This window comes from Tenebrio molitor, chromosome 3, assembly GCF_963966145.1.
Source record: "Tenebrio molitor chromosome 3, icTenMoli1.1, whole genome shotgun sequence".
Lineage (NCBI taxonomy): Eukaryota > Metazoa > Arthropoda > Insecta > Coleoptera > Tenebrionidae > Tenebrio > Tenebrio molitor.
The window spans coordinates 30,547,346-30,572,185 of record NC_091048.1 but is presented as its reverse complement, the minus strand read 5'-3'; the positions used below and the strand labels follow the sequence as shown (position 1 = coordinate 30,572,185).

At 44.3% G+C, this 24,840-nt stretch overlaps 2 protein-coding genes and 1 long non-coding RNA gene across 4 annotated transcripts; 1 reads left to right on the top strand and 2 right to left on the bottom strand.

Moving 5' to 3' along the window:
- Positions 1-446: 446 nt before the first annotated feature.
- LOC138126218 (uncharacterized) lies at positions 447-1,518 on the bottom strand. Its single transcript, XR_011157690.1, has 2 exons — positions 987-1,518; positions 447-935 (listed from the first exon to the last, which is right to left on the bottom strand). It is a non-coding gene; the product is annotated as an uncharacterized lncRNA (long non-coding RNA).
- Positions 1,519-1,675: 157 nt separating this feature from the next.
- Positions 1,676-3,678, top strand: LOC138126211 (alanine--glyoxylate aminotransferase-like). Its single transcript, XM_069041940.1, has 4 exons — positions 1,676-2,313; positions 2,361-2,875; positions 2,929-3,273; positions 3,381-3,678. Exons 1-4 carry the CDS (start codon positions 2,158-2,160, stop codon positions 3,541-3,543), a joined length of 1,179 nt encoding a protein of 392 aa, XP_068898041.1. The 5' UTR covers positions 1,676-2,157; the 3' UTR covers positions 3,544-3,678.
- Positions 3,674-17,632, bottom strand: sog (short gastrulation). Of its 2 annotated transcripts, none has more exons than XM_069041934.1 (7): positions 17,098-17,632; positions 9,638-9,741; positions 9,213-9,345; positions 7,179-7,247; positions 6,500-7,119; positions 4,840-6,444; positions 3,674-4,782 (listed from the first exon to the last, which is right to left on the bottom strand). In XM_069041934.1, exons 1-7 carry the CDS (start codon positions 17,201-17,203, stop codon positions 4,606-4,608), a joined length of 2,814 nt encoding a protein of 937 aa, XP_068898035.1. In that variant the 5' UTR covers positions 17,204-17,632; the 3' UTR covers positions 3,674-4,605. The 2 variants fall into 2 exon arrangements, with proteins under 2 accessions (XP_068898035.1, XP_068898036.1); XM_069041935.1 differs by lacking the exon at positions 17,098-17,632 and adding an exon at positions 10,241-10,927.
- Between the last annotated feature and the right edge of the window lie 7,208 nt (positions 17,633-24,840).

Here is a 24,840-nt window from a genome sequence, read left to right as displayed (position 1 = left end):
CATTTAAAAAAAAATGCAAGTTTTCTCCATGATTCGATCATCGTGCGCACGACGTTTTCCGCCAAAAATAATAATAACCCGAATTGAGAGGGGCGAAACTATAAAAGACAGGAGAAAGTGCGGGGAGGGCCTTTTTGTCTTTGGTCTTTGGTCAGGGAGGTGAGATCGGTGCGGGACTGTGAAAGGGGCTGAAACTGCGAAAAAAGGGTGTGGAGACGTCGAGGGTCCGAAGAGGGTGAGGCTGGAAGAAGAGTCCAAGAAATCCAAACCCAGACGCCGAGGAGCGGATTTACGGATCCCCGACGGAAGGTTCGTGAGGAACCAAACGCCGCAGTGCGGAGTCACACCTGGATTTCGTCGTCCACCGTGGGCCCTAGGAAGTCTCCGAAGAACGTCCAGGTCACCAGAGACGTCGACCGTGATAGTAATTTTTTTTAATTTTCGCGGTTCGGGTTGAGTTATCGGTCTGCTGGTGACCTCGCCTGCAAACGGCCGGTCAGGCCGATAACAGTTTTTTTTTTTTGTAAGAGTTCTTGTTTATTTTATTTCTTTATCTTTTGTGTCCTCGTCCGCCGCGCGACTTCCTTTTCTATTTTGAATTTAGCTTTTTTTTTTGGGAAACGAGGTGAGGCCCGAGGGAACGGTCCCGCCGATCGTGGGCGGCGTAGAAGAATAGCGTCGAGGACGATATCGGACTTCACTTTCGGCTCTCCCCCTTTTTTTTAATTTAGTTTTTGAATTCAATTTATTTTTCGAGAGATGGAGATTTTGACAAACTGAATTTTTAGCGGTATCGTAGATCCATATCAATTATAAATAAATCTAAGGTATCTAGGCAGCATTGATAACTGTATATTGGGCTGCCTGACTTTTTCTATAGCATTAAAAAATAATCTATAAATGATGATCCTGATGACGATGAGGAACTTGGAGATCTGCAAGAACAAAAACAACCGATATAGAATTAAAACTTGTTTGGTACTTACACATTGAGATCTCCCAGCTGTGTTACAAAGTGCTCTTTTGCGTCGCTATCAGGAAAAATTATAGTAATCCATTGTACTCCTACCTCCGATGTAATTTCTATGGTTCTATCATCCACATGGATCAAATTTTGCTGTGGCAGTGGAAATCTTTGTAATCCATTAGTTATACATGGAAATGGAATTATTGAAATCATCCTATTCTGTGCCTGAATTTTTCTCCGTATGCTAATACCAGTAATCTGTTTTAACTGCTCAATTAAATGAATTGGTACCATATACTGCTTATCTTCCATTTCTTGTCTGTATAAAAAAAACAGATGGAAAAAATTTGAATAATGTTTACACATAAAAAAAACAATCTCCGCTACAGAAAATTTATATTTGTAAGTATGTACTTACACATTATAATTAGGTATTTGATTTTTAAACTGTAGTAAGATATATTGATAAAAACAATGTTGTTTTGAAAGTTATTTTGAAGACCTTGTTAATTTCATTTCTGTGATATTTTTTATTCTTCACGAGGTACCTAATTTTGTGATTAAAATAATTGTAACTTTTTTAATAACTTGATCATTTATTTCAAATTGAATTGTAAAGATACATATAAAGTTTTCCATTTATATGTACAATTCACACCTGTGAAATACAAATGAAACACTTTGCGCTACACCTAGTAGCCTAGTACCCCCAGAACAGCCACCTAGAAATTGAAAACTGCTTTGAAGTTCGAACAAGTCATGTAGCCGTGCATCAAACCAACAAATGTTTTCGTCAAACGTTTGGATGAAGTCCTTTGACGCGCTCAAGAACACCGACAACAGCCGGAACATGATCCAACGCGAACGTTGGATGCTCGACATCTGTCGTTCGTGGATTGAAGATCGGCCACACGATGCGACGCACTATCAACTCTCCAGCGTTGGAGGGTGTTCGTAGCATCGTGTAGCGCCGGCATTATGACTCTTGCTGACCGTGGGTTACCCTAGAATGATCGTGCGTTAAATAATTTCATAACTACGACCAAATACGAAATGAGTGCGGTAGCGAAGTGCAATGTTAAAAGGTTGAACCTTGATAAGTTATTATTCTTCTGATAAATAAGTAGCATAAACATTGCGCTTCGCATGCAAACAACATTCCAAAACAAGTCTTTGTTGTGGTAACAACGATGAAAATGGACATCCCGCCACCTCAAGTACTGAAACAACCCCTGAAAGTCCCCCAGAAGACTCTGATGGGACCGGGACCTTCCAACTGCTCCCCAAGAGTCATGAACGCGATCAGTCAACCCATATTGGGACACATGCACCCTGAGATTTTCAAGGTGAGTCGACGTACACCCACTTCACGTACCGAGCCCTGATTGTTCAGATCATGGACGACATCAAAGAAGGAGTTCGCTACGTGTTTCAAACCACCAACCCCTTGACCTTGGTTGTGAGCACTTCAGGCCACGGCGGCATGGAAGCCGTCCTTTGCAATCTCTTGGAAACCGGCGACGTTGCGTTAATCACCGTCAACGGCATCTGGGGTGAAAGAGCCGCTTCAATGGCGGCCCGATACGGTGCTTGCGTTGTCACCATCGAGACCGAGCCCGGCAACAATTTCACTCTGGCCCAGCTCGAAAACGCTGTCTCTAAACACCGCCCTCGACTCCTTTTCGTCACTCAAGGCGAGAGTTCTACGGGAGTTTACCAAAACGTAGAAGGAATCGGCGATGTTTGCCACAGGTACGGCTGTCTCTTGGCAGTAGATACCGTTGCATCTTTGGGCGGAGTTCCCCTACTCGCTGACAAGTGGGGTGTAGACGCCATCTATACTGGCAGCCAGAAAGTACTAGGCGCACCGGCGGGGCTCGCACCGATTTCTTTCAGCCCCAGAGCACAGTACGTTTTTTTTTTTCAATTGTTTTCTCACAATCTGACTGAATCTTCGATAGGCGACGCATTTTCGAACGGAAAACACCAGTCAAGGTTTTGTACTGGGACATGACAGTTTTAGGGGATTACTGGAATTGCTTCGGACGTCCCCGAGTTTATCATCACACAATTTCTTCACAATTGCTCTACGGACTAAGGGAAGGTTTGGCCATGATCGCCGAAGAGGGACTCGACAACGTAATGAAAAGACACCAAGCGTGTGCGGAGAGGTTTTACCGAGGCTTAGAAAAACTGGAACTGGAACCGTTTGTCGAAGATGTGCATAAGAGGTTGCCTACGGTCACTTCCATAAAAGTTCCCAACAATGTGGACTGGCGAGATGTCGTCACGTATGCCATGAAAACGTATTTCCTTTTGCTATTATTTTTGCAATAGGCGTAGAGTTTTTCTTTACCTAATTTTTTTCTGTTACGTGTCAGACGCTCACTCTAAATTAAAAAGTTTCTTGTAGTTATTCAGTGGAGATCAGTGGAGGATTAGGACCCACCGCGAACCAGGTCTTCAGAGTCGGTCTCATGGGATACAACGCCACTCTCACGAACGTCGACCTAGTCCTGGAGGTGTTGCAAGAAGCACTGGACTTTGCTCGGACCAGAAGACGCAGTAAATTGTAAATAAAACGCGACTATTTCAGAAGCGTTTATTCTAAATAGCAGGTACACTTATATATAGCTGGATTGTTATATGTTGCATAACCACTTCCATTTCCTAAATAATGTCAACAGAAGAAATAAAATTACCAAATGCAATCTTGAGGCCCTCTTTATCACTAGGTATATTACAATCTTATTAAATACAAAACTTAGTTGAATAATAACAAATTATTATTATATATTATATGTCTTAACTAGAAAAAAAAAACTAACAAATTTACAAAGCGTATGGTTTTTTTTATATAATCATACAGCAAACTATGTACAACAAATTTAAACTATGTATGTATATAACTTAACACTTTCATAAAAATCACATTCACACAGAACTGGAGCGTATCCTAAAAAATAATTTAGCGAAATACTGTATTATTGCAAGGGAGATTCCGATTACAATTAAATGCTCTTACGAGTGTAGTTTAATTGTTTAAGTACCTAAAAGAATTTTTGGGGGATGGCACCAAATGATATGTCCTACAAGAATAGTGATACGATTTACAAAGGGAAGATGCACAAGAACCAGTACACAATAAATGTACAATTAGTAGAACCGTAGAGAATATGGAGTATAAATATTATACATAAGAAAATGGCGATTCGTGTGCAAGTTCCTCGTCCCTATCAGCCTTCATCTCTAGTGAGTATTAGGTTTCCGAGTGTATCGAAAACCCCTGATACAACTATGGAATAACTTATACCATGTCAAATAAATAGTAAAATGATGCGGCTTGCCAGTGCAGTCAAATAATTAAGTAATATTCTGCCGAAAACTACATATAAAAAAATAAATAAATAATCTGTCAAAGCACCGAATTAGATGACTGCGCCCTCTGTCCAAACCTAACCTATAAAATGACGTATGTGCTAACATTAACGAATAAATACGACAGCTTAGGCCATGCTGCAACTGTCTCAGTCTTCTTTGGTTAACCGGTAACTAGACTTGAAGTCCTTACAAAGTCCCAACGCGTACAGTAAAGTCGGTCTAGTTTCACTAGTAACGACCTTCCGTATTCGACCTCTTCAACTTTTCAGCGACCGGTGGTTCTTCTTGTGCCTGTACTTCTTGCAGAGCCTGGGGGTGCAGCAAGACTGGGCGCTGTTCCACTTGCCCGTCTGCTGTCGCTGCTTCTTTTTCATCTTGAAGATCAAGTCGCACGCGGCCCTGTCGCACTCCCTCCGACATGACGGTTTACCATTCTGAAACGACAACTGAAGATTGAACAACCAACCTCACCCCGGCCGCAATTCACTCACCTCACATTTACAAGTAACGCACTTGTATTCCCCTAGGGAATCGATGGAGGGATGGTACTCGGTACCGTTGGCGTAGGGCCTCTTCAAGTCGTACAAGTTTTGACAGCCGCCTTCGGCCAAGATCTGCTTGGCGCTCTTGTTGGGGAGCTCTTTCCGCGGCACGATCCCCGCGAGCAGCGGTACTTCGTCGTCTCCGGGGAAAGTGCCGTTCATGCTGTAGTCGACGCAGTTCTTGCAACACTCTTTCCCGTTGGAGATGCGAGTGCACTTGATTTCAAGGTAGACAGGATTGCAAGTGCACACCGTGCAAGAGTCGAAACCGTTGGGGATGAGGAAAGGATGGAATCTGCTCCCGGGGGAGTACGGTTGTCCGTTGAAAATACATTTCTGGGGGACGTTCCTGTTGGTCTCTATCAGACTGGTCGAGTTTCCACAAATGGGGCAGCACTCGCCTGGGAACTTGATCAGTTTATAAGGAGCGGGACAAATCACTTCCGGACACTCCATAGTGAAGCACTTGTTGACTCCGTTCTGGCAGAAGCACATGGTGCAGGGATTCGCGCTCGAAGTCCACTGGGCCTCCTCTTGGTAGAATTTACCCTCGTCCAGGCAATCCCCGCTGGGTCCCATGCCGGCGTCGTCTATACTGCGAACGTCATTGTCGGGAGGCGGGGACTGACAAGTCGATGGTACTATCACGTGACGGAACGTCGCAGCCAGCAACGTAATCTTGGTGTCCTTCTCATTGACCTTGAGGAATCCGACGCCGTTCTCCAAACGATTGATCTCCTCACGGTTGAGAGCGTCCACCGGACTTCCTTCGACTTGGTTTCCTTGGAATTCGTCCAAGTGGCGCGTGATATTATTCGCACCAGGTGCCAACATGGGGAGGAGTTCCAGCGAGAGTTCCAATTTCCTGTCGTTAGACCCCAGCCCCCACAACGTGACGTCGTAGTGGATGCAACAGTCGTTGTCGACGTACAGCCACGCCAATCCCACCGCCGAAGTAGGAAGGGTGTAGTTCTCCCTTTTGAGAAGAAACGGAGCGGGGGCATCTCTGGCTTCGGCTACCGGTTTGGCTACGAGCCGCCCCCGAATCAAACTGGTGTCGTTGGGGGTGGCCACGTTGACCGCCAAGTCTCCCGAGTAGAGAGGCTCCAGCACTTTGGGACTCAACTTGGCCAGAGTACCGTTGGCCCAACCGTTCGCGAAATCAAACGACGGCGTCAAGTCCTCCAGTTCGGTTCTTCGTCTGGTAGTCATGTCCACGAGAGTGATGATCGTGGTGTTGTCGGGCGTGCTTCTCAGGTTGTTGATTTGGACGTGGTAAACCAAAGAACCTTCGTTGTTCAGGTACAACCAAGCCAAGCCGGAAGTACCGTGCGGGTTGTGGTCCGAAGGACTCGAAGCCAGAGTGGTTTGGAAGAGTTCACACGTCACTTTGGTCATGACGCTGCCGCTCAAACGTAAAGCTTCCGGCTTGGAGACGGAAGATACCGTCAGCAGGAGTCTACCTCTGGTCAAGAGGCGCAGATCGGCAGACGTCACAGGCGAACGGACCTCGATCATGTTCAGCTCGTAGTGCGGTTTCTTGACGCGGACCACCTGAAACACGAACGTGTAAAACTCCAAAAACAAAAATTACGAACGGTGGTGGTACCTCTTGCAGGATGTACTTCTTGTCGTCGAGCGACAGAGTGACGTTGAGCGGGACATCGGCGACGTCGTCGGCCCCGAAGAGCCCGTTAAACACGACGGCGAGGTAGATGGAGGTCGACACCGATGTAGAGAACGACACCATGGCGGTACCACCAGCTCCCGTCATTTGATTGCTAGTACCGGCCGACGGTTCCAGCAAAGAACTGAAGTTCTCGGTGGCCAGAGCTGCATATTTCATCACTTGACCGCTGAGCGTGAAGTCGCCTCCCCACACCAGCACCACGTACATTTTCTCCTGTCGGAAGCGCTTGCGGTACTCGTGGGGTACTCGCCGCCACACCCCGCAAACCTTCCTGGTCGCATTTTGGTACAAACTGTTGACCAGACCTCCGGCTCGGGACAGTTGGAACTCTTCCAGGATGTTGCCTTCGCTGTCGGCGAATTGCAACGAGCGCGGTCTGGCCGCCTTGTCCGAAATGTAGAAAGAAAAATACAGATTCTTCTTGTGGAAGCTGAACCTTCCAGTTGCGACCACATTGTTTTTGTTCTGATTGTTCGAAATGAGCTTGTAGTCGTTCTTCAGCACCAGAGACGACCTCTCGGTGAGGAGCGCCGAATAATCTGCGCGGACGGTACTGTTAGGTAACAACGTTGGATTTCGAAAATTGGTGGGTACTCACGTTTGGTGGAGCTCTTCTCCTCGTCGTCGAGTACGTTTTGGGGTACCACATCTTGGATGATGTCAGAGTCTGTAATCGAGATGCAAATGAGCGGATTCCGATCGGTCGATGAGAATTATGAATGGAACTGCCGGACGAGGGCGTAAGTGCATCGATCGGAACAAATAGAAAGTTGGAAGAAAACAAACGACGTTCATATATGGTAGGGACGACCGTATGCTACGAAATCGTCCCGAATCCGGTCGAATTTTGGACGGTTCGAGCCGCCAACATCACTGACCTATTCCCGCGTCGGCGAAAAGCTCCCAGTTCCGGTACCGCTCGTCTAGGTGTAGTGCGACATGTCGCAGACGCGAGAACATTATCTCACCTCGCGGGCGCCAGTCTGCCGTTAAAAGATCGCATTCATCACCGACAACCTGTCCATAAACCTCATTGATTATTCCGTTCCATCGGCGAAAAAAGCGAAGACTAGCCCCTGTACCAAATGGAAAAACACCGAAGCGGCTATTTTTAGCGAACGGGAATGAAATAATAGTCGTGCGAGAGTCGCAAGGCACGCGTCTCGCTGTAATAATAGACGTAACTAAATATTTACACTGGCGCCATGAAATTATATGCAAACGTCATGAAACCGTGTCAGTGTTGAAGAACAAACATCGAGAGACATCTCGATTGTTGCGATCGCCTTTTATTTTTAGAAGTGTAGCGTCCGAAAGGCGACGACGCTCTCGAGTGTCGCGCGGTTTCGGTGTGTTAAAAAAAAATTGAATAACAAGAGAGACTCGCCGACAGTCGGTGACACCGCTCTCGAAATATATTGGCCCGTCAAGTCATATCGCAGATCTCGCGGCCGCCGCCATTTTACCGTGCTCATCAATCGCGAATCGTAGGAGTACTATTTAATAAAATAATGACAGACGTGGCGCAGACGGAGGAGGCTCACCGTGGCGCCATCTGCATTTCAGTGGGTGTTTTTTTTTTCTCGAGACGTCTCACCCACGACTCCCGTCGTGGAAACGTGACGCGGTGGACCCCTCTTCTTCACACCGGTGGCCTTATCCGTGCACTCTGAACCGGGTTCAAGAAGCCAACAGTGTTTTGCAAGAGCACAGGCGCCAATTAACAACCGACGTCGATTTCGGGATACGTCAGTTTACGCGCTGCACCAGTGCAGAGTAAACAGACCAGTGGCGTAGACTGGCGGATGTTTATGTAGGTCGGCGGGCGCCGCCGCTCACGCCGATCCGGATGGCCTTGCATTTTACCGGAGTACGTGCTCTCTCAAAGTCAATATACCGCGAAAATGCCAATTTATGCAGACATTGCTAATGGAACGCGCAGAAAATGCGGTTTTCTCATTAGCGAGGCTGTTGCGTCACTTTCGTGTTGCGAACGGGGGAATTCGAAAGAATTTTTTACGTAAAACGCAACCGGGGAATGCCGGTGGCGGTTGCGTTTTCTCGGAAGCGGCCGCGAGTCGCGGCGCGAGGCCAGGGGCGGTTCAGGTTTCGCGAGAAAATTGCTTTTCTTCGGGCTCGATGCACGAACGCCGACTTGGCACAGGAATGCGAGAAAATCGACATTTTTCTCAGCTAAATTTCAACGTTTGCTTCCGACAGTATCGTTCTGGCCTCGCCGGAGATTGCGAAACAACTTTCCCAATTCAAGGAAACTGAATATTCGCGACAGAACTGATCAATTTTTAAGCCAACTTACGACGAACTAATAATCATTGGAAATTCTTTTTGCCTTCATTAGCACAGCTTAATTACACGTTGCAGATAATTATGATATGCAAATAGAGCAATTAATCACCGATGTTTTAATAAATAAGGTTCAAATATCTTCTGAGCTGTTTGTATTTTATTTGAACGGAACGCAATGGTCAGTGGTCACGAAACTTTGACAGTTCTGTATGATTTGCAACTTTGCCGCGCCGAGATAGATGTCGCTGATGCCGGCGCGGCAAAAAACCGAACGAATCTGACAGCGACGGTGAAATTTTGACGCAAAAGTTTCCTTCTCGCTTACCGTAGAGATCTCCGGGGCAGGTCTTGCAGCAGCGCTCCGGGTGATGTACCGGTTCGGCGCACGTCGGCTCCGGACATTCATTCTTGATGCTCCGGCACTGTACCCTGGCCACGACTCTTCGCTTCTTCTGTAGCTGCGCAAAAAGAAACATCAACGAAATGAAAACGGGCGTGTACAGTTAGGAGGGCGCCGAGATGCGAAAGGTGTCGGTAGATCACAGAGCGTGTTGGAACAGTTGCCGGTCACCGACCCGGCTGACCTCTACCTTTAGACGCCCCCATCTCGGCGACTAGAAACGAGAAATCTCTGACACACTATCATCGAGTGTCGGTCCGGTCCTGGCCGGAGCCTTTCCCGGTGAATAATTCATCAATGAGTTTTGAGATTCGGCGTGCGTGGTCGCCGCTGAATGAAATGTCACTTACCGCAACGCACTCGCATTTCATGCAGTAGAGGACGCCGATGGGAGTTCCGAGGTCGGGGATCCACTGCGAGCCCAACTCGCGCACTTGCTTGCCGAAGACGCACTCTGGAACAGAAATGGGGATCAGATCGGGCCGTCGAGTTGGCGTCTTCGTTCGAAATCCGGGAAGATCGAACGTGTCGTTTCTGCCGCTCGCTGACGTCACAAACGGGATGACTGGCGACCGCCCTTTATTTAGCGATCCGGCCCCGCGTCTCCCGCCCCCCGGCTCCGCCCGCCCATTAATTTCGCTTTGACCTTTCCCAACAATTACACCAGACAACGCGTCTCTAGCCGACAATGCGCGCCCCCCCGATGGAACCCCCGGCCGTTGCGCAACGGGACCTCCGAACGCATGCGCTTTTTTCGTATTATTATTCGGTGATCTAAGCGACATTGGCCTCAAAAATATGTTTACTACGAGCCTGCGGCGTATTTTCGACGATTATCAACTTGTGTGTGGCTTTTTGCTTTTTTGCGCCCGCCGTCTGGACTATTTTATAATTGAAACGCGCGATCATTCCCAAGTGTTTTGAATCGCTCGGATTTCTACATTGCACCGTACCTCGTACAAATGTCAACTCGAAGGTGTGATCTTTGCGCGGAACATGCATTTCCACTTAGGCGAAATGTTCCACTTTTACTGCGCCATATTGGAGAGCACACCCCGGTCGCCATTTTCATTCACGTCATCCTCCTTTTTCTCCAAAGGGTAATGTCAATCGGAGGAGGCCAGCTGAAATAATTATGTTGCCAGTAATTAATAGGGGGGTCATAAAAACCGATATTATAATTTTAAAAAAGAACAAGTAATTGCTGGCTAATGATAGACATTAAGACACATTTGCATAGAGGCATTCTAATAAATTAAATGGATAGGTTGGATACTCGGACTGATAGCACTCGACGTCGACGGGGACAAGGCACAAAAATCGCTACCAGCGGCGCACGTCACTCTAACGGTCCAATTTAACTTCACCTCATTTACAAGTCGCAACTTCCATGCTTGTCAATCTTTCAACATTTTCTTTCTACCGGGACAACAGGTTCCGCAACTTCCGCCAGAACTCGACAATAATTGACAAAATTCGTTCTTGTTTGTCTACTACTACACGCAGACACAATTAAATGAAATAAAACGAAGGTAAGAACGATTTCTTGTGGATTTTTCCTGATTTACCAACATCTTACGAGTGATTCTGACATATGATTTAAGCGATGCGGTTAGAGTGCGGAAATGACAAAGTGCGACACCTTAGACACTCGAAGATTTTTGAACTTTGTTCTAAATTTTTAACAAATCGTCTCGAGAAAAATTTCAGAAAGGGGAGTTGATGGAAGTGCAATGCGCTTTGAAGTCGATGCCAATTTTTTTTGTGGAAGAATGTTGCACGGGGACCGTCTGTCTACTGGCAGTACCGAATCGTACAGTTTCTATTCGAGTTAACCAAACGCGATTTTAGTCTGGCGTGTAAAAAAAACTTCAGTGAAAGTCGCCGTGGACAATTTTAACTGTAATTGACGTATTTCATTTTTATTATCAATGATTTATGTGTAGAAATCCTTCAAGTCTGTAGTAAAAGAAAGCATCGCACATCAGCGCCAAGTGAAAAAGTGAAGTCGGAGTAGCTGTCATCTGCGAGCAGTGGCGTAGTCGCGTAAAAAGGGTGATAGGTATTAATTTTTCGGTCGAGCGACAGTCTCGAGACGTCGGTGTTTTATCGTCTACTTTTAGATTTCAGGGAAACCGTCAGTCAGTGTCGTCCTTCGGTCTATTAAAAGTCGCTTTTTCGATACAATACCGAGTGTCGGTATCGTGAAGGTCGGTCGTCGCGTGACGTCACAGTTCGCGGGTGGTTCTGCAACACCGGTGGTAAGAGTCGTCGACGCGTAATGATACCTCTATTAAACAAGCTGATGTCGAGTGTCTTATTTAACGTTAAGGAGAACAATTTGGTCTTTTTGTCGAGCCAGCTTTTTCCACTTCACGGTGGGCTGAGATACTACAATTCTCTCTAGAACTGGTTTGATTTTTTCTGGAACGTAAGTATAACTAGCGCATAGATATTTTGCGGTAATATGGCCGCGTACGGAGTGCGTGCCACCATCAATTTCGGCTCGTTTGCTCGTAGTAAATCGCGGCAATTAGCCGGGAAGTGTCGTGAAAGTGAGAGTGAGCAGCGCACGCCATGTGGAAGACGCGGCCATAACGCGCTAGACGCCGCTGAAATGCCAGGAGTTCAATCCAGATGGGCCTCAGGATATATTAGTCATGTTATATTGAGCTTGGCGCGAATTCAATGCCGCAGACGGACGACACACCTCTAGACCGAGGCGCATCGACATCCAAGACGCGAAGCGCAGAGGTGCACTCGCGGGGCTTCCTGGTCGACCGACAACGGTGACGTCACCGCCGCGCCGATAAATAACGCCATTATCGCGGCATTAGCCCGACCATCAGGCCTGGTTAATCTTAATTTAATTCGATTTCGCGGCCGGCGCCAGATATTAAACCGCACACGGGGCCCCTCTCTCTCAATATGTCAGTATTACAGCCGCACTCAAAGTCAACGATCTGGTAATGTGGTTGCAAATACGCGCCCGGCCCCGGCTCTCCTTCTGTCCGGCTATATTTAGCGATTCGATTCCCGAAACGAGTCGGACAACTACTTCCGTCACGAGCGACGATGATCGACAATCCCGAATTCGACCCCAAAACGTCCACGTCGAGTCGAAATGTCAAACGAGTCGATCGCGGCGGACAAGTTCATTCAGGAAAAATTTTTGGCGCACCGTCTCGAGTGGGACGAAAAGACATCGAAAAAAATCGACATGTGGACGCGTTTTATTGAATGCTAATGCAGAGGTGTTCCGCATGGAGCGCGCACGTAGGTGCCCTCTAGTTCAAGAACGAACGAAAAATGGCCGCCATTGTGTTACGATCAAAAAACGCGAATATTTGTACAAGTCGTGTGTCATACTTATTTAAAACACCTGTGATTCGCGCGCTAAGGTGTGTGTTTATTGTTCATCTGGCACGCCATAAATTATGTGGGTGGATGGGCGAGGGACGCAGGACGGGGGAGGTACACCCATTGGCCCGCGCCTAGAAACGGGAGGTTGCCCCAAATCCGAAAAACTATCCGCAACGAAAATCCCCAGATTCAACACGCTTTTTGATGCAATCTGGAAAAACTATCCGAAACGAAAATCCCCAGTTTTTTTGACGTAACCTAGAAAAGAATGAAACATTTCCGGCGGGATCCTGCGGGACGGTCTTATTTGGCGTCGGCCGTCACCGGGGGCGGTCGTTTCGCTTTCGCCGCGCCGTGAAAGCCGCCAAGGAGCCGTCTGCAAGGTGACGCAAGTCGTGCGCAATGTTTTCTGCACGAGTTAACAAATTCGCAGCAAATTACAACGTACCCACCACACGCGATCCGACCCGTTCGAATTGTAAAAGTTGCATTAATCTCAATGACATCCGGCGATCGGTCCACGTTCGGCAACACAGATTCATCGACACTAACCTATCATCGTCCGATCGGCATTATTGTCGGTACGGCCGTCCAAATCAAATAAACGGACCGTCAGCGCACACATGTACTCGCAGGAACAATAAACAGACGCCGGATGATAGATAAACCGTCGAAAGAGAGAGGAAGGTGCGTGGGGCGCCCCCTCGGAAAATCCGTCCGGTGCAGGTCGATTTTATTTATCGGTTGCGAAACGGAATCGGGACCCAAAATCGAAATGTCGTTAACCTCACATCGATAGATACTGTAGTATTTTCGAGCCGCCAATTTCACAACAATCATTATGTAAATACGATGATGCCAAATAGAACATTAATTTTCAAGGTAAATGTGTTAATAAATTATCGGGACTCGGCGGAGAGAGAGAAGTAATTAAGTAGTAAATTAATTTTTAGCCACATGTAATGTTGACATTTGCAAAAAAATCCCCCCGAGACGGTGCGGCTATTTTTAAAAACTACTTATTATGCAAATATTGTTTAATGTGTGCTCATTAGAAGTCGTGCGATTTTTTCTGCAAATGTAATTATTTATTTTTTTTCCGATTTGGTAGAGAAACGGGAAATGTCGCGACGCCCCCCGAAACCGGCCTCCGAAATCACACGGAACTGAAAAATTGCGTTTTATTTACGTTTACCGCTGATTTTTATCGCGTTTTTGGTAGACGTGTTCATTAAATATCGATGATTTTGCATTAATGATTTTTTAATCGAAAGCGACGTGAACGCGCAAGGTTGCAGAGGCGCGGACAAGGAGGGACAACGCAGCCCCAACACAAAAAATACCATCGCATCCAGCCGTCAAGTGCATCGAAGAGAGACAGTGTTCGACCTCACGGTGCACTCTGTGCCGATTCAGACGAATCCATCAAGGTTGGGAAAATTTTAGACCGATTCCGACGTACTGCAGATCATCTGACGTTTTCAGGAAATCCAACTTTCCACAAGCGAGAACAGATGCTTTTTGTTGGGATAAAATCTGAAATTTGGAGCGACAATGGTGGGATTTCCAAGAAGTATCTGGAATCAATCAAACGGGTACTACGATTTGGTGGTTAGTTGGTAATAGTGATAATAAAATCGCGATCTGATTTTCAACAAGTCGCACCCAAATACGGATAATGATTAGATAGAAAAATATCAAATCCAACGGCAGAAAGAACGGAAGTCGTGGACTGAGTTATTATGATTTGAGGTTGCAACTAAAAAGTGTTGCATAATCGACGCCACCGGGGTCAGGGATAGTTGTGGCCAGACTCGTAAAAGACAAGTGTCTATTCTGGAAATTAAAAGTTACAAAGAACTGATGTTCAGAGGGAATCAGGTGAAAAATGTCAAAAGTGGTCGAAAAATAAAGATGAAAAATCTGGGTCCCAGAGCGGATCCTTGAGGCGCGCTGCTCAGGATGGAGCCGCGCTTCACATTTCGGACATTTGCGAGTTCGACCAAGAGGATACGTGAAGGGTATTTGTTTTTGATGTGATCTTGGTGTTGTTTGGAGGTGAACAGCGCCGCCACTGTCGCCTGCATGAGTCGCCTTGTGCGTGGCACAGCCTTAACGAGTCGACTTAAAATTTTTTCCCATCTCATGAATGAGCATTTATAACGAAGTCTGCGAATCGACCTTGCCGCCATTTTCCCTATCGGTCGAGCAATAAAGGAAAAAAGCGGAAAAAAAAGAAGCGGCAACGGCGGTGATGCTCCTCGATGCGCATTTCCGCCCGCCAAAATCCAGAAGGAAAGGCGTCCGTCGGCCGTTCAGCCGCATCATTTATTATTTGTTGTTGTAACTAAAAATAGCCGGCGCCAGCGATTGTTAAAATTTCATATACACACGACCGCGCCAAAGCTCTCCCAACAACAAACACACACGAATTTGTTTATCGCAATTATTATCAGGAATTACAGTTACTTAACGCGATTAAAATACGGCCGTTTTTTCCCAGGCGAGCGCCTCTTCTCCGCCGTTTTACGACGGTTTTACGCAGTTGCGTTTGATTTATGCGTAATATTTCGGGCGCATTCCTCGCTGGTGGGATCACGCCGCTGCACCAGCACCTATCAAAAACAATTATAGTCGCGGTTACGACGTCCACGTCGCGACGGAGGTCTATTTGGGGCTGGACTCGATTCAGGTCGTCCACTCCGAGACGGACGCCGCGAAGACGACCTTCGACAGATAAGATTCCGTCGCGCACATTTCTACACATCATTTTTTCCCGTTCCTCTCTCCTTCCAGGATTTTGCGACGAAAGTTCGCACGAGTCTTATCGAAAATGGGGATCGCGGACGTGGAGTTATGTGACGAGGAGGCCGACGCTGTCCCGTCCGATCGAATCGCCGATGCTGGACTAAAAATGGAAATGAGACGCCGGTTATGTGCACGCGGACGTGACACAGGTGTCTGGAAAAAAGGAGATGCGCAGATCCGGAACGAGGAATGCGAACGGGGGTCCTCCGGAGGGAAGAACTTCAACGCAGAAACCACGAATTGTCCACGAGAATTCCGAATTCTATCCATTTCGTCGATCGAAAGGTTTTTTTAAATACAACGCAAAATAAATCGTATCTTTATTTTGGTGATCGAATTTTCGATACTGCAAAATCTGGATTGAACCTGATCAATATCGCTCGCTCACCTAACGCACTTATTTTTAAAAAACAAATCCTGCAAGCTGCGTCGTCAAATTTGGTTCTCACGATGAGTTTCGAGTTTCGACAAAATTAATTTCGACGATTTGCCAACAGGGCACTTGGTTTGACGCGAAACTGTTTCGAAACTGATTCTGGATCGAGGTACGACTTTTTTTGCAACAGTTTGTTTTTTTTTTTGGCACCTCGGAGAGTAATTATTATTATTGGCGAAATTTAAATGAGATTTGAGCCAGCTTAAATTAAGTCATTCTGCGAGATAAGAGGTGATAATTGTTTCGACATTTTCTCAAATGCTCGGAGAAAATTGTGGTTGGTCGATGGAAAAATCGAAAAAAGTGACAGTGTCGTTTGTAGAATGGTCCAGATTGGTCCACCAACGCGAAATCGTGTCAAGACTCGAGTCGAGACCTTTTTCGAGATAAAATTAGCCGAATTATTAGAAGGTGGCAAAAAGTGAACTGAACGAGCGTCCGTCTGATGTAATCACCAGACGGGAACCTAGACTTGCTTTGTATTTTGGGTTAAAATTAGTAATTCACAACTGAAAAAATAAATGGGAGCTAACCAGTCACTGATTCTTGAACTAGTAAAAACTGTGTTGTCTCAAGTTCACCGGAAGTGACCTCAACTTTTTTGCCAAATTCCTGGTGGGTAATTCTTACAGTTAGTGTTTTTCAACAATATCGCCCGAAAGATTGACACGAGTGCCCCGCAGTTGAAACAATTAATTATCGACAGTATCTCCGATAACGAATCTATAATTATTTTTAATTCGTCGACGATAACAAACACAATTTGTTGTATTTTTTTTTTAAACGAAACGCTCCCAAAATACGATATTTTGCGAATTGGGTCCCGGTGGCCTTTTTCCAAAAATCCGTGTTCTCGAAGCGCTGCACTGGCGAACCTTATCACAGCCACGACCTTGAGATGTACCCAAACAATCGGTATCGCGGATGAAAAAATAAATAAACGGCGGGGAGCGATCGCGGGGGTGCGAGTTTCGGACCACCTGTGCGGTAGGGGAGCCCGGCGAAAAACCGAGCGAAAGCGGGTGAATTTGGGCGCGATCGAATGCACCGGCGATTCGATCGTTGGGTCTTATTAGGCGACGAACGTACGTTGCAGCAGAGTTCGCATACGTGACCCGAAGCCCAAACAATAGCCGATACGCTTTGGCCTTTGGGGCCAGCGGAGGGCGTCGATTTCGGAAAATGGTTGCGCAAGAGACGCACCTGCGGCCTTGTTCCTTGTCCTGGTGCCGTCGTCGAGGAGCGGCGTCTTGGTCCTGGCGGCGGCCAGGGCGAGGAGGGCCGCCAGCGGGGCCCAAATCAGCACCATCGTCGCGGCTTTATCGGGGAGAGAAATCACAAAAAACACTTCACTGGGTCCGTCGCGAGCGCGCCTTTATCTCGAATACATCTTCAGAGATACGACTTGTTTATGTAATAATGAGGTGACACCGTGACGTAGACGTACGAGCGCGTCGCCAGCCTAGTGTGTACTGATTGCTAAGAAACCACGACGTACGACTATGTACTATTCCCCTACTCTGTGCCGGCTCCTTCTATTTATCCTGTAGGATGGAGCGGTCGAGCTTTAGGATAATGCATCCGGCCGACAGCCAATCACGGCCGGACCGCGGACTTTTTCTAACCCCCCACTCGAGGCGCCACCGGCGACGAGCCCCCGAGAGGCGCGGTGGGGCGCTCCCGCTTATCCGACACAACAAAATTAACCGACGGGATTAGCGCGGTTTTCGACTTTTTCTTGAAAGTTCGCCGCCAACGGACCGATTTCGTTCCGACAGAGAAGTGAAAGTGTGTTGTTGTTACGTTAGCGCGACTGAAAATTAACTGCTCGCTTGGTTTTCCTGCCGGTCGGGGGGCACCACTGACCTGCTGACATTTCCGCACATTTTACACCGAAACTGCTCCCTCTCGCTCGATACCGCTCGTCGCAAAATACTAATTTTCACCTGACAAAAAAAAATTCAAAATTCTGTTTTTGACAATCAAACTTCTACAACTTCCAAGTCCTGCAGGATTGCACAAAACGAGATCAAATTATTTATATGTAAGATTTTTCTTTACTTGACATTACATATTACAAATCTGCATTTTTTTGCCATTTGCAAGAAACATAGCACAACCTCTACTGGATTTATACAAAATTTTTACTTATCAAAAGTTTTTGAAAATTCTATTTTTAGCAATCAAACAACGTGTAAGTATTAGTACATATCAAGATTACACAAATCAGGATAAGGTTATTTATGTAAAGTCTGTTTTTACTTGACACTATTTCAAATTTATGTATTTGCAAATTTTTTTTTCAATTTTGTTGTCAGAAATACAATACATATTGGATTTAGACAAAATTTTCAGTTATTAAAATTAGGATGTAATACAAGGTAATCAAAAAGGACCTTTACCCCGTAATAATCACATTATTCAAAATGTCCCTAGAACTCTAGACTTTCGAAATCTTTTTGAAAATGCCGTTTTTGACAATCGAGCAAGTTGTAAATGTCAGAGAGGGTCAGATCAAGATCAAAATTGCATAAGGATAGGTTGTGTCAGTAAGATCATTCTTTACTGGAGACTGTTTAAAAAAATGAAATTTTTCTATTTTTGAAAAAAGTTGTCGCCAATATGATGAAAACTAATTTATTCGATTTATCCTTTCAGATAAAATATTTAATTAAGTATTAAAATACATACAGGTGTCTTAAAATTATCGTATTCCGAGTTCGGGGCTTGTTGACCAAGTAAAAATGTTTAAAAAAAAAATTGCTGTCACTTTGAAAAAAATATAAAAGTTGCCAATATTTGTTCAAAAGTACCTGATTAATATTCTAGCTATGTTGTACTTCCTTTTTGAACAAAAATTGGAAAAATAAAACTTTTATTTTTTCGAAATAAAGCTGTTTTTTCAAGAAATGTCTTTTCATTTATATTTTAATATTTTACATAATCATCTTCACCATATGTATTTTAAAATGAATGTCAACCATTTATATTTTTTATTTGAAGAAAACATGATGAAAAGTTTGAACTTTCAGACCCATATATCTTTGTAAAGACACCCCCTGTATTTTTTATTTTATTTTTTCGAGATTCCTGAGATTTTTCCCTACAAGACCCCCGACTTGGAATACGTTAATTTTGCGACACCCTGTATAATCGCATCCTTCTACTTGTAGAAATTTTGGCTTATCTTTTTGAAAATCATGCTTTCAGGAATCGCAAGTTTTAGTACGTATCACGATTATAAGGATAAAGTGATTTGTACCTATAATATAGATTTTTTTACTAATTATCATTGTTAAAAAAATTCCGCAATTTCAACTTTTTCTTTGAAAAACTTGTAACAAAACTATAATTAGAACTAATCATACCTTTCGATGATAATATAAATCTCGTGATACAAGAGAACAGTGTTGCCAACTATTTGTATTTTTGATTTTTAGCACAATTCCAAATAAACGAACGGCCAAAAAATTAATTTGAAGTGACTCCTGTTGCTCCTTGAAATTTGTCATCGTCCTTTGTTTCCTCTACAAAATCAGAATCCTGCCGGTACTTCGATTAGCCTCCTGCGGCGCTCATTATTGGTCGCCGCTCATATCAATTTACAGGGTGGCGTTACGAAACCGCCCAAGTCGGCAAGACTACGGTTAAAAAAAAAAAAATGCGAGATCACTTCCCGGTCCAGCAGGAGCGCGATTGTGCTCGTTTCTCTTGGATTTCTGCGTGAGACAAAACGTGGCGCCTCTGGCCGCGATTCGGTGGTTCTTGTCGGCAGTACAAGTATGGAAACATCTCCGTGCTGGCTATAAAAGGTAAGTTCTGTCGAAGAAAGCCTTATATACGAGCGAGTCTCGCACAGACCTTGGTCCATTTCCTCCAAAGTGCGTCGCGGCTGACACAGAACGCGATCACGCCGATAGGAAATCGAACAAATTGCGACAAAAAATCGCCTCGTCTCGAGGACGCGTTCAGAACCAGAAAGCGGACGCCGGGGTAAAAATGGACACGCGGCCAGAATTTCGATCGCTCGAGTGGTTTCGATCGAGTTGTTTATCGAAAAGGTTTTATCAGGATTTGATTGCGCGAGGGTACCGGAATTGTGAAAGTAAAAATTTTGCAAGTTTTTTGATCGACGATGTCCTGATTCGAGCGTTGTTTTTCGGCCTTCGAGATAAGTCGCGACATCAAAATATTCAAGTCGAAAGTATGGTTTTTGGACAACAAGCCCAGGATTAACAGACAGATAGTGCAAACTATTTGTTTTGCACAAACTACACCATTTTTCCACTCATGATTTTATCAAGGCTGTGCCGACGATTTCCAAAAAAAATTTTCGTGCAAGTGGAGACAAGTGGCGACTTGTCGGCGCCACAGGACATAGCGTCTTAAATTAATCCTTTTACCATCCTGGTCGGAATACCCTTCACAGAACGCACCGAGGGTTGGGATTTCCCAATCCAGTAGCCAGTGATAAATTACTTAACAGCGGCGCTTGTTACGTTGACAGGGCCAAAATTTTGGAAATCCCACTTTCAGGTAGACAGATTTTGCAAAATCGCTTTGTTGAATGGCGCAAATAGCGCAATTAAAATCGTAATTTGTGTCCTATTAACGTACACATTGCAGCCGACATCAATCAATGCCGCATTCTTAACGGTTGACTTAAGAAATATTTTTAACTCCGCTCAAATAAATCGAGTTATGATAATAAAGAGGGGAATAATAGACTTATCGAGTACATTTGCATGACATCATCTATTGTTACAATTGCGCTCTTGTGCACGTCTGGACCGAACTGTTAGAATTAGATAATCGATTTTTATTTTCGATGACATGATTTTGGCTTTTGCTCTTTTTTTGGGATATGCACAGAAAGACACTCTCACGGTGAATTCGCTATTTCGCCACGTGCAACAGATCGGTGATGGTTGTCTGGAACAACTTCGGCGGTGTAACTTTGCTGATTAGTTTCATAGTTGAAATATGACATTTTTTCGGGGAAGTCTAGACCCCAGTTCGTAGAAAATTGACACACAATGAGAGAATGAAATTTTGATTGACAGGAAGTCGTGAGAAATATTTGACGCAATTTCGGAAACATTTTTCAAAAAGTGCAATTTTTGATTTTGTCTGATCTTTTTTCATTCTTACTTATAAAAAAAAATTGAAACCAGGTCAGGACCTGAAGTCAGAAATTCTGTTGACAAGGCAAGTAACGTGCGATCAATTAAAAAAAAATCGAGTTACCTGGATTGTGCTATTGCTTTGATTGGTTCAAACCACCATTTTCGCCTACTCTGATTTTTTTTTATTTGATCGCACGGTATAATCTGTTTCAAAATCAAAAATCCACCACCTGTCGCGAGCAAAAAATTCTGGTCATCAATGTCATTTCAAAATTTGGTTAGATTGTCACAAATTAAAAATGTTTCCCTATCTGATTATGCCCACGTCAACAAAGTGTCAAAAAATTAAATAATTAATGTCAATTAATGTCATACAACATGATAATAGGTTATGATATTTACGATCGTTTTACAATGGAGCATTTTCCATTGCATCAAAACATGATTTTGACGACCAGTTTTTTTTTGCTTGCGACAGTACAAAAAGGTGGTAGCTACATCACCTGTTTCGAGTGAAAAATAAAATGAGAATAAATGTCAGTTTTCTTTCATAACCGCACTTTTTCCGACACTTGCAAACACACTAAAAACAAAAGTTGGCGACTTTGTCGGTTGTATTTTCGATGTAGAATGCAATGTTGGTGGATTTTTGGTTTTTTCAACTAATTATAGGTATTGATGTGTCGAATGTCCAAATAAAGATTTTTATTGAAACACATTTTTTTTTCAAAACTACCATACCTCATACATAGTTATTACAAATTGGTCTCTTCTCTTAAACAAAAGATATTTTTGACAGAAAGTTAATGACGACTCGATAGTTTGATACAGACATGTTGATTTAAATGTAAACATCATGTTTTTGGAAATACGGAAGATATGATATGAGGGCATTTCAAAATTTGGTTAGATTGTGACAAATTTAAAAAATTTCCCTGCCTGATTATGCCCATGTCAACAAAATGTCAAAAAAAATGAGAGAAAAAAAACAAGAAAAAAATGACAATTAATGTCATACAACATGATGATAGGTTATGATATTTACGAGTGTTTTGCAATGGACCATTTTAGATTGCGTCAAAGACGACCAAAATTTATTGCTAGCGACTGTAAGTTCAAGAACGTCAAAGTGTTCCTGATAAAGTTTTGTGACGAATAAGTCTAATCCAACCAGGAAATCAAACTAAAATGTCTCAGTATTTATTCGACAAATTATTTTGAGAATCATACAAAATTTTGATTTGCAAAAGTGAGAGTTGTGTGTTTAGTTTGGAAAAAATCCTGAGCGTTTGTATTAGGCATTCACGATCTTTTTGGGACTGAGTTGGCAATGACCATTTAGTGTTTTTGTTGGCAGTACCTCGGTGATAACTAAATTCCCTAAAGAAAATTGACACTTTTGCGTGGTAGGTTAGGTTGTTTTCAGTTTATGGTTGTGTTTTCTGAATACATAGGTACATTGTTGCCGGATCTCTTCAATCCGGTCTGTCCTTTTTAAATCGGAATTAGCATCGTTTAATGAAATTTTTTTGTCGTAACAAAATTATTTTGGCAATTTTGACTTTTCCTATTACGGAAATTAAAATTATGTTTACTTTCTTAAGAACATTAAAATAATAAATCTGGCAATGCGGTAGCAACAAAATGTCGAACAGACACTGACAGAATAAAAAGTAACATCCGTTGCATCACTGAATCAGTTATTCCAACATGCAAAGAAAAAATCGTATCCAACTCGGTCCTACAAGGTGATCAAGAAGGACTTTTTGAGTTGGCAATACAATTTAAGAAAATTTTTTTATTCGGTTATTTGCAACACTGCAACTGTTGGTTTATTTGACAGATATCTGACGGCGACAAAATGGGAGTTACTCGAGTTGTACCATTTAAAAATAAAATTCAGTATTACCAACACAAACAGCCGGTAGGTTGGTGTAATGTCAAATTTTGAAAAAACTGCGTTTGTTCAAAACGTCAAAATCCTTAGCCTACTGGTGTTGGGCATTCGACTCCCTTACAATAAAATAGATACCTAATCGTGTTATTTGTACAGCAACTTATTTATATTTGTACTTTATATCGGTGAATTATTGTTGTATCATTTAATGCACTCCTTATCGCTGCACTTACCCATTATGTGTATGTATTTTCCACTTGGAGCGCATCATTTTTATTTTCGCCTAACCCGTTAACCTCAAATGGTTAGCAATTGAACCGTCGCCGCTTTTTATTAGACGACATAATTTCGAGCGGATTTTACGAGTCCCGTCGCCCCACCTGACCTGCCCCAACCCGCGCCTCTGCGCGATTTTTCCGTCTACATATTATCATTTATCAGTCGTTTGTTTTTCGCGCGCGCTCCTCAAAAACGAGAAGAAAAAATGGTCGTCGACGATAACGCCGGAATTAGCATAACAATCGTTTTATTTTTATGGTGTCTGAGTGACGGGCGCCACTGAGATGTCTATCAGCGGTCCCGAAAATGTTAATTGGACCGAGACGGTGGCGCCGCCGATGACGCGCTGATTTATTAAAGAGCGGCCATCTCGGTTTGACCCGTGACATTTTCGATTTGTTGGGCGCATTTTACGAGCCCGATATGGTAATGGGGTAATTAAATATGGCCCATAAATACATTAAAGCGCCGTAAATGCGCACCGGAGACGGAGGCGCGATCCCGACACTCGATTAATTAGCGGAGGTTGCGATCTTTTCCGACAAAAATTCGCCGAATGAGCTGATTAATCGTAACGATATCGAGGAAATGGCAGCGTGTTGACGGTTGTAGCGTAAATCACTTTTACTACCGGCAGACCCACTCCCTATTGGCCGCCCGGCTCCACACGTGGCAGCTGTCAACAACGTCATCTGTCACCAAACGTCAAACGTCATCTTTCGATTCTTCCATAAATCGCCTCCAATGAAAATATTTTCACGACACAAACAAGATGTTATTGTTTTTATTCGATAATTGCGTCTTTTTAAGGCAATTCAAGTTGTTTATTGCGGACAATCTCGAACCGAGAACTTGTCAAATATCTCCTGCCTTTGCGAAATAGCAAATCTTCTTTCGAAACGTCTGTCAGGTGGTCTTTGTGGGGTCGAATGAAAAGATGGGGTCGCGGAGGGTCCCCTGCGGCGCACCAGAACATCGGAAAATATTTATCTCGCGGATCTTCGATATTGTCTACAAAAATAGCGTCCCCTCCTCCGCACCGGTACGAAACAACCTTGACTTTCAAAAAACTCAAAGTCTACTCAGATTACGGGCGTGTGTTGGTGCTGGAATAGTAGATGCACCGAAATCGGGGGCGTGTTCGGGGTACGCGAATGCAAATCGCTCTGGTCTATTAGCGGCGGCGTCATTTTGGGTCTGGGAGCGGTTTGGGACCAGTCGAAATGTCGTTTTTTAGGTTTTGGGTGGCACTCGTAGAGATCGTGATCTGCGCAAAGCGGCTTTTGGCTAGAGGGCGCTGCGCGGCGCGCCCTAGCGTCGCGAATCGGAATCAATCAAATGAGTTTATTTACTGTCGTGTTTACGTTCGAAATTGACACAGTTAACTCGATAATATATTAAATTGTTACATTTGCATACAGTAGTAAATTATCATAATGGCTTTTACGTAGCGCACATGACGAATTTAATAATAACAAATATAGTCGTCATCAATCACGGCGGCCATTGTTGTGCGCTTTTTTAAAGAAAACTGCGCCGCTAAGAAATTCTTCGCGCGATTAATGTTTAATTTATGAGCGCGGAAACAATGCCGATGTAGGACGATCGGGGGGCCGAAACGTCGCCGACCGAGACGGTCCTGCT

Excerpts from the sequence above, each read along its gene's own strand:
- LOC138126211 (XM_069041940.1), top strand. The coding sequence starts at position 2,158 with ATGAAAATGGACATCCCGCCACCTCAAGTACTGAAACAACCCCTGAAA. Across the intron at positions 2,876-2,928 it reads TCTTTCAGCCCCAGAGCACA|GCGACGCATTTTCGAACGGA; the intron begins GTACGTTTTTTT and ends AATCTTCGATAG. Across the intron at positions 3,274-3,380 it reads GTCACGTATGCCATGAAAAC|TTATTCAGTGGAGATCAGTG; the intron begins GTATTTCCTTTT and ends AGTTTCTTGTAG.
- sog (XM_069041934.1), bottom strand. The coding sequence starts at position 17,203 with ATGGTGCTGATTTGGGCCCCGCTGGCGGCCCTCCTCGCCCTGGCCGCC. Across the intron at positions 9,742-17,097 it reads GACAAGGAACAAGGCCGCAG|AGTGCGTCTTCGGCAAGCAA; the intron begins GTGCGTCTCTTG and ends TTTCTGTTCCAG. Across the intron at positions 4,783-4,839 it reads GCGTTACTTGTAAATGTGAG|AATGGTAAACCGTCATGTCG; the intron begins GTGAGTGAATTG and ends TTGTCGTTTCAG.